Consider the following 8,507-nt stretch of genomic DNA (forward strand, 5'->3'; position numbering starts at 1 on the left):
AGTGAAGAATTACAAAGATAATTCTCTGAAATCATTCAAGTACCATACCTCGAGCTGAAAGGGCTCTTATTTAAGTATCTTTTCTGATCTGAGCATAAGGCTTGGTTAAACCAAGATTTCTGCTAGACACTTAACATTCAAAAACTGGCTTCCAATATTTAGGTCTGTCTTAGACGGAAAAAAAAAAGTCACATACTCTTTTAAGTGACTGCATACTTTCTTGCATTCTCAATCCTTCTCTCTCAGTCTTCTTCCTTTATTTCATTTGGTGCTGCAATTCCAGAACCAAAGGCTAATGCAAAATCAGTTCATCTGCACCGAAATGAACATTTCAACAAAACAGAGAAACAGAGGTGTAGAAAGCTTTAAAAGTTTGCTAGAAACATGCAGCAAATCGGTGCTGAAGCTGGAAACCAGAAGTAGGGCATGGCTTTGATAGAGGGCTAAGCTAGACACCCCTGTTACAGCTCTGCAAGTCAGAAACATCTTGCTCCCTCCTTTTCATTTCTAACTCTGTCACTGATGCAGTAAATTATTTAGAGGCAGTAAGATGGTAAGGAACTTAAGTGATCTCTCCCATCAGGAAAGCATAATGCTCCCCACCTGAGGACTGCCGACACCATGGCTAGAAGGAACGCTACCAGTTTCATGATCTCTTGGCAAGACAGGGAAATGATACAACTCAAGTTAATTCAACAGTAAATGCATCTTGTATCTGTTCTCAACCCTCAGAACAAATGCTATCACAAAGGTATCAATAGTCATGTTTCTCGGGAATACTTTTAGGTTTATCACTTCTAACAGCTAAAACGAGACTTCTTTCAGATACCCACATCAGGCCACACCTGAATATCTTGCCTAATAACAGAGCAAATGCAAATATTCAACTATAGCTCAGAGCTTACTGCCTTACCTGCAATTCTATCTTTAACAAAATAACTTGAATTTGTAAGTATTCATTCTAATTGTTTAAATTGGGATAACAGTAGTAACACCGCAGAAACAAGGCATTAGATGAATATACCCATAAATGAGAAACTGGTAAGGGAATACTGATACAAATGCTGACCTGTACCTTTTTTAATACCCAATTCAAAGAAAAACAATTTCCATTTCAGATTAGTTTTTCACCCAGAAGTCCACTTACAACCATCCTGAAAAGCAACCACAAACATCCATTTCATACTAGCATCATAATACAGCAGGATAACAGGACTATATCAAAAGGCAAAAAATTTAGCAACGTCACTCTGCTCAGTCTAGTTGCTGCAGCATTTCTTGCACAATCATAACCAGTCAATCAAGCAGAGGAGAAACATCTGGGATCTGTCTGTTACCTGGACATCAGATCTATTAACTATGCACTTTTTATAATGTTCCGTTAAAGAACTCTGTAGAAATAAATGGGTTTTAAATCCTTAAAGCTGAAGTTACATGTCAGACACCATTTTCCTAAAAATATCTCTCTGTCAAGGATTACCAAAACAAAGCTATGGATTCTTGACCGCTTAGGCTCCTCTTTGCCCAAACCTCCAAAAGACTGAGACTGCCAAAATAAAATAAAGCCATTACAGAACAGCTGCTTCCAATATTTTAAGACTTATTTGAACAACTTACAAGTTCTGGTTAACTGACTTCTAATTTTACAGTGTTTTATATAGGATCTAAGACCTTGTTAGACATTGCAGATTAAGTATTTACATACAGTATTTGTTTCATGCACAGTATGTCATCTACCGAATCACTATGCTCTAGCATCTACAGTATTAAAGCACCACCTGATGCGTATTAGAGCAGCCATACCCTTCAAAAAATTTAACATAGCCATAGGGAAATTTTAATGGCTGTTCTTAAACTTTCTGCACGTAAATCTCTCTGCTCTAGCCTATTACCGGTCAACCAGTTCAAGTTTCACTGAGTGTTTTCTTCAGTGTGATACTGACTACACACAGAATTGAGATCACAGAGGTTGAGATCATCTGTGGTAAGGGCAAGAATTTTGATTCCAACCCCAATGAAGTCAGAATACACACATACACACACTCAATGACTCTCACTTGTGAAATACAGTGAGATTCTCGATTACAGACTAACAAACCCTTAGTCTACTAAAATTAAAAAACAAAACCAAAAAAAACCTCAAACCCAACACACCCAGCCCCAGCAACGCACTTCCACTCCATTTCTCGTCACTATAACTCACTTGAATATATTTAGCTGTTTGAACTAAAAATCTGCTATTGAATCACTCTCATCTGCTACGCACACGTTTACCAAAGGTTATCAGCCCCAAATAAAAAGTTTTAGAAGTTGGGTAGCTGTTGGATTCCCACAAAAATGAGCTTCTAGAGCACCATGTTGTAACAGTGTGACAGGAAGGAGAATCTTTTTAACATACACATTTTGCATGAGGCTATAAACACTGTAGGAGCAGGCTATAAGCTATGAAGATCATTATTTAAAACTATTTCACCTTTGAACAGAGCTCATACACATCCTTGCTTCTACAGCAAGTCTCAGATCTCACCAGAACATGAATGGGCACTCTAAACAATAGTTCCCAAAGATACAGCGAAGGTCTATCAAGAAGAGTGTCTGGGTTGCCTGCTATACAAACCTGAAGAGCAAGAGAGCTTCTAATAGCAGTAGAGCTCCAGCCATTTTCCATTTACAGTCATGGGAGTTGTCCATTAGTTTGAATGGGAGAAGATTCAAGAGAATACACATGCCACTCCTTTTCATACAAAATTCTTAAAGAAAATGGAGGTTTCTGCATTTTGTCACTCTTCAAGGAAATCTGATACTTAACAACACCTGCACGCAATGAGTATCCAAATGAAGAAGTCATAAAGAGCCAGCTGCCCTTTATTTAAAATGCCCTTTGCAAAAAACTTGCTGTACATTCTTTTGAGAGAAGCAGAACCATCAGGAATCTCACAGCCACAGAATTCAACATCATCTCCAGAACCATAAGCATCAATAAAGCCTGAGCATTATGTTGAGAAGAACCACACTTGTATTGAAAATGAGGTTGAGAATACTGCACAGTTACAATCACAGAGACTAGGATTTCAAAGACAAACTTTCTTGCAACAGAACAAGATTGGATTTTTAAAAATACAATCATTATGTACAGCAAAATATGCGGCCATAAGATCAGCCTTAAACTAAGGCCTTGTTTACACAATTTCTGCACTGTCATGAAGTATTTTGGCTGGGAATGTAATTTTTTCTTCCAAATCAATTAAATATTTGCAATTCTCACTGTGAAAAGAGCTATATACCACCTTTGTATTGACACGGGTATAACATATTCCCACAGGGAAAAGGAATAAAAGAGTACCTTTATATTGATACAACATTTTCCTTGAGTGTAGAAGCTAATATAGCTTTCGTTATTCAGTCAAGTTAAAGCAGTATGACTTTTTTTCTACTTTATAGACAAGGCCTATATTTAACAAGCACCACAACACTTCAGAGTATTTGGAAGATCAGGCTACTGAACTCTACTTTTTGTCCTGTCCTCACCAAGTCATAGGGAACATTGAACATCTAAATACATTCAAAACTCTGATTAGACCCATGCCATGGTTTCTTAAATCCTTCACTGTTTAACAAACACGCCTTTTTGGCAAGAACTAGAGTGTATCTACAAAAAAGCCCAGCATAATCCAGAACTTACTAGGCTGCCTTCAGCTCCTCTGCTAGGCTGAGAAAAACTGGACTTTACGTGCCGCTGTGTGCTACAAACACCCATTTTTGCATCATTCCTCAATCACAACACAGGCAGTAAGGAAAGAGGAGGCACTAGGACACATGAAGAATCTGCTATCTGTTGGGGAGAACAGAATAAATATCTCCTTTTATTAAGCGGAACAAGTTGCTTTCAATACACTTATCAGGAGCAAGATCTGTTGGGTGCTGAAAACTGTATAATCCCATTGAATTTAAGGCAAAATTGAACCACAGCAATAGCTGAGATGTAAATTTATGGCATTTTTTTAAAAACTTCAGTGCAAGACATGGCTGCAGTCAAGCCTTCTTAGTTTTCAATGCAGTACTTTTGTTAAAAGAAGTCCCTACTATTAATAAGCATTATTCCCCTGCCCCTCTAACATGGAAGGCCTTGAGGAGCTGGCTTCTAATTCATTTTTAGAAATTTCTGAAAGATAAGCTGCAAAGAGGTTTTCAGTTTTCATTTAAAAATGGGGGGGGGGGGGGGCTGGATCAATTTGTCCGTTATATGAAGGCCCCAAGCATAAGTTGAGGGACTATCATCTAGGATTGCCTTTTCCAACCCTCTTTGTTTTTAACTGTGATTGTATCAGTCTGACCGATACAACCTGACTGATTGTATCAGAACAGGTCCTTGCTGTTTCGAAGGATACATGTGAGCTCAGAAGAGAGATGTTCAATACTTAAGTATATAACCTTTTCCAAGTTTTCAGTAGATACTGGATGTTGCTAAAATAGGTATCCTACTTTAAACTAAAACATAATCTTATCATTTTAATTACTAGGATTTCAATACATAGAATTAATACTAAAAACTGTTCTAGTGCTCAAGCAGAAAGCTTTCCTACTTAGAATAGAAAAAATTATCAGTAGGAATCATGGCAGTTAGTCTGATTAAAAAACCCCTTTACACATCATTGCTCAACTTTTGCTTTCATGTGGTAAGATAATGTCAAGTCTTCTTGGGACAGGGAGTGAGGGGGGATGGGGGGAGAAAAATAAAAAAAAAAAAAAAGAAAAAAGTTGCAGGTTTTGTGTGCTAATCTTTAAAGAAGGGGCTAAGGGAAGAAGATAATGGAGGTAAACAAACTTCCTAGATCTTCCAAACGACAGAAGGTACAGGTCTCCTCCCACCCCAACCCCTCTGCAACCCAGGAAAGAAATAATGGTCTGATGCATAATTTTAAAGAGGTAAAATGCAATGAGATTAAAAGCTTAAGTTTTATAAATAATCGACCTTTAGAATTTTACCCCAAAAAACCATGCTGTTCCCAGTAAGGAATAAGGGCCTAATCTTACAAGTCCTTTTGCGTTAAAGCCACACTACCTTCCTAAAGCTGCCTACTGAATACAGCGTTCTGCTCACATCCTGGCATCACATAGGGTCAGGACCTAAACATAAATGGAAAAACTGTATTAAAAATGACTAAATATTAGGTAAAATAGCAATCTTGTGGTTTGTCTTTCCTTTTTTTTTTTCTTAAGCATTCTCCTTACCTAAATCAAGCCCCCCCATGCCTTTCAGTTCTATTAAGACATAAATCCAGAGTAACAACCTATGTGAAAGTTAGTGTTTCACGTAATACATAAAAGCGCACAAAGTTGTTTTCTAAAAAACATCATTTGTATTAAAATTCTTAAAATGGATAGACATCTCTTAAATGCATGGCTGGAATTAAAATTACAGTTGTTAGAATTTTCTTGGTACAACACAACAATAAGATTTCCTTCGTATTGACTGGAGGTACATCCCACGACAAAACCAAAGGCAAAAAAAAAAAAAAAAGCCCACCCCCTCAAAATCCCACAAGGCTAAATTCTTGTAAATTTGAAGTAAATGAAGCCTGAACTTGCAAGACACAGAAATTACAGTTAAAAGGCTCAGATGGAAATAAGAAATAAATTCCACTAACAAGAGGCCCTTTTGTCCTGGCTTGTTCGGTATGATTACTGCAAGGAAACTGTTAAGTAGTTTTTGGAGTAGTAGATAATGGGATTCTGTGGAGCTTTCACAGGTTGGCACCGGCTGGAACAGCTGAGTTTTGAAGGCACTCTATAGACACAGGGTTGCTGTTTGCCCTGCATCACATGTAGGAAGTCTTTGCACTTTAGAGAGCGAGTCATCAAAATCAGTTATTGCCAACCCAAAAAGAAAAACCCTCGGAACAAAAACACCACCGCTCCCACCCGCCAAAGAAAAATTAAGATAAAAACGAAATCACACACACACGCACACCTAAAAAATTGTGCAGATTTGTAACATTTTCACAGCTGATTTAAAAAAAACAAACAAACAAACAAACCCAAAACAGGAAAAACCAACACGCTACCACTCTCCTGCAAACTCCCATCCGATACAGCAGGTAAACAAAATAGAAAATTATTTCACGAATCATCAGCAGACACTTTCTGGCACCCCACACTGTATTGGCATCAGTGTTTAAGTTAAAAGTCCCAGTTCAGATGTGCAATTCTCCAGGCTGGACGCCCCGGCACAACCCCCCAACTTTGCATAGAGATCCTCGGGACCGGCGGCGGGGCGCTCCCGGCGTGGCCGCGGGCAGGGCTCCGCGCCGCGGCCTCTCCTCCCGTCTGTCCCGGGGAGGGCTCCCCGCCTCTGCTTCGCTCTTCCAGGCGGGCGGGCACCGCTCCTCGCCGAAGCCTTCCTCCCCCGTGCCCGCTGCCAGCGCAGGGCAGCAGCCCGCGGCAGACACTGACAGGAAATATGCAACGACCGAGACTGGACGAAACGTACATGCCGAAAAAAGCCACATTTCCAACACGATTCCCCCCCCCCCCCCGGTATTTTTTTTTTTTTTTCCGCTGTGTTTTGTTTTTGGCGGCCGCCGAGGACAGCGCGCCCGCCCCGCGGCTTGCGCCGGCCGGGACGCGGAGTCGCTCCCGCCTCCTCTCCCCGCCGCTCCCGCCGGCCGCCACCGCCGTGTCCCCCGCAGACAGCCCCGGCCCGCCGCCGCCCTCAGAGGATGGCGCAGGAGGAGCAGCACTGCTCGTCCCCGTTGGGCTGCGAGGCGTAGTTCATCTGCCTGACGATCTCCGCGAAGAGCTCGTCCACCGAGGCTTTGTTTTTGGCCGAGGTCTCCATGAAGGGGCAGCTCCACTCCTCGGCCAGGGCTTTGCCCTCCCCGAAGGAGACCTCCCGCTCGCCCTCCAGGTCCACCTTGTTGCCCACCAGGATCATGGGCACCCTCTCGTACCTCTTCACCCGGATGATCTGGTCCCGCATGGGCTTGATGTCCTGGAAGCTCTGCTGGTTCACCAGGCTGTAGACCAGGATGAAGCCCTGCCCGTTCTTGATGTAGAGGTCCCGCATGGAGGCGAACTGCTCGGTGCCCGCCGTGTCCAGGATCTCCAGCACCGACGGCGAGGAGTCCACCTCGATCTCCTTGCGGTAGAAGTCCTCGATGGTGGGGTCATACTTCTCGATGAAGGAGCCCGTCACGAACTGGACGGTGAGGGCGGACTTGCCCACGCCGCCCGAGCCCAGCACCACCACCTTGTACTCCCGCATGGCTCCCGGCGCGCCGCCTCCCTCGCCTCCCGCTCGGGGCTGCCGCTTCCCTCCCGCCCTCCCGGCGGGCGGAGAGAGGGAAGCGAAGGAGGGAAGGAGGGGCGCGCACGCCCCGCCGGCCGCTCACTGGCGCCGCGCGGGGCCCGCCGGGGCGGGGAAGGGGCGGCCGCGCCTCACGGAACCGCGCCGGGCCAGCCCCGTCGCTGGGCAGCGCCGCGCCCCGGGGGCGAGCGCCGGGCCCTGCGCGGCGGCTGCGCGGGGAGGCGGCGGCCGCCGCCGAGGAGGAGAAGAAGAAGGAGGAGGAGAAGGGCGGCTGCGCTGCCGCTACCGGCCCCGCCGCCCGCCGCCGCGGCCCCGCGGCGGGACGGCGCTGCCGCGGCCCATGGCGCCCCGCGGCCCGCCCCGGCCCATTGGCTCCGGCCCGCCGCCGCCGCCCGCCCCCATTGGCTTCCCGGCGGCGGGGAGCCGCGCGCGCAGCGCCCCGCCCCGCTCGTCAGGCCCCGCCGCCGCCCGGCGGGAGCGGTGCGGGCTCGGGGCGCAGCCGGTGCTTCCCGCCCCTCCCCCCGCCCTCCTTGGGGAGCGGGTGGCAGCGCCGCGCCCGGAAGGAACGCGAGGTCCCCTCAGAAGCGGAGCGGGCTCACCCGGCGCGGGCAGGACCGCGCTGTCCCCGGCCTGCGGGCAGGCGAGCGGCGGCGTCCCCGTGCCCGGCACGAAAACGGGAGAAGGGCGGCGGGACCGGCAGCCCAGGTGCCCCTGCCCCCTTATCGGCGGAGGGCACGGCCCGGTTATCTCCCCACCGCGGGCCCTCCCGCCCTATCGGCCCTCACCAGGGGACGAGGCGCCCCTCACGGCCGGCGCCGGGGCCTGTGCCCGGGCAGCTGCGGCACCTCCCGCTCCCCGAGGCTGCCTCCTCACGGGCACCTGGCGGCATTTCTGACCCCTCGGAGGCAGCAAGAGGGGAGCCGCTGCCGAGGCCGCGTCCCCCGCCTCGGAGGGGCTGCTGGCAGCGCCCCTTCACCCTGTGTGTGGGCGCCTGGTGGGCGTTGGGGTCCCCGAGCAGCCCCCTTAGCCCTCCCCGGTGCCCTGCCCAGCTGGCTCTGGAGGCTGAGGGTGCCCGCTCCCTGCCGGGGAAAACCGTCCCTGGTGGGAAGGGCCCCCTCGCCCCCCGGGTCTCCTCGGGAGAGGCAGCTGGGCCCGAGCCGGCTGGCCTGCCTGCCGCCTGCCCCCGCAGAGGCAGCCCTCT

The 8,507-nt window shown here is 47.6% G+C and overlaps 1 protein-coding gene across 1 annotated transcript; it reads right to left on the reverse strand.

Annotated features, from left to right (window-relative positions):
* Positions 1-5,972: 5,972 nt before the first annotated feature.
* On the reverse strand, positions 5,973-8,005 carry RAP2B (RAP2B, member of RAS oncogene family). The gene has a single exon (XM_087739167.1). The coding sequence runs from the start codon at positions 7,262-7,264 to the stop codon at positions 6,713-6,715; it is 552 nt and encodes a 183-aa protein (XP_087595293.1). The 5' UTR covers positions 7,265-8,005; the 3' UTR covers positions 5,973-6,712.
* Positions 8,006-8,507: the final 502 nt, after the last annotated feature.

The sequence above is a fragment of the Nipponia nippon genome, unplaced genomic scaffold, assembly GCF_047370975.1.
Source record: "Nipponia nippon isolate SJK-2023a ecotype South Korea unplaced genomic scaffold, ASM4737097v1 scaffold_7, whole genome shotgun sequence".
Taxonomy (NCBI): domain Eukaryota; kingdom Metazoa; phylum Chordata; class Aves; order Pelecaniformes; family Threskiornithidae; genus Nipponia; species Nipponia nippon.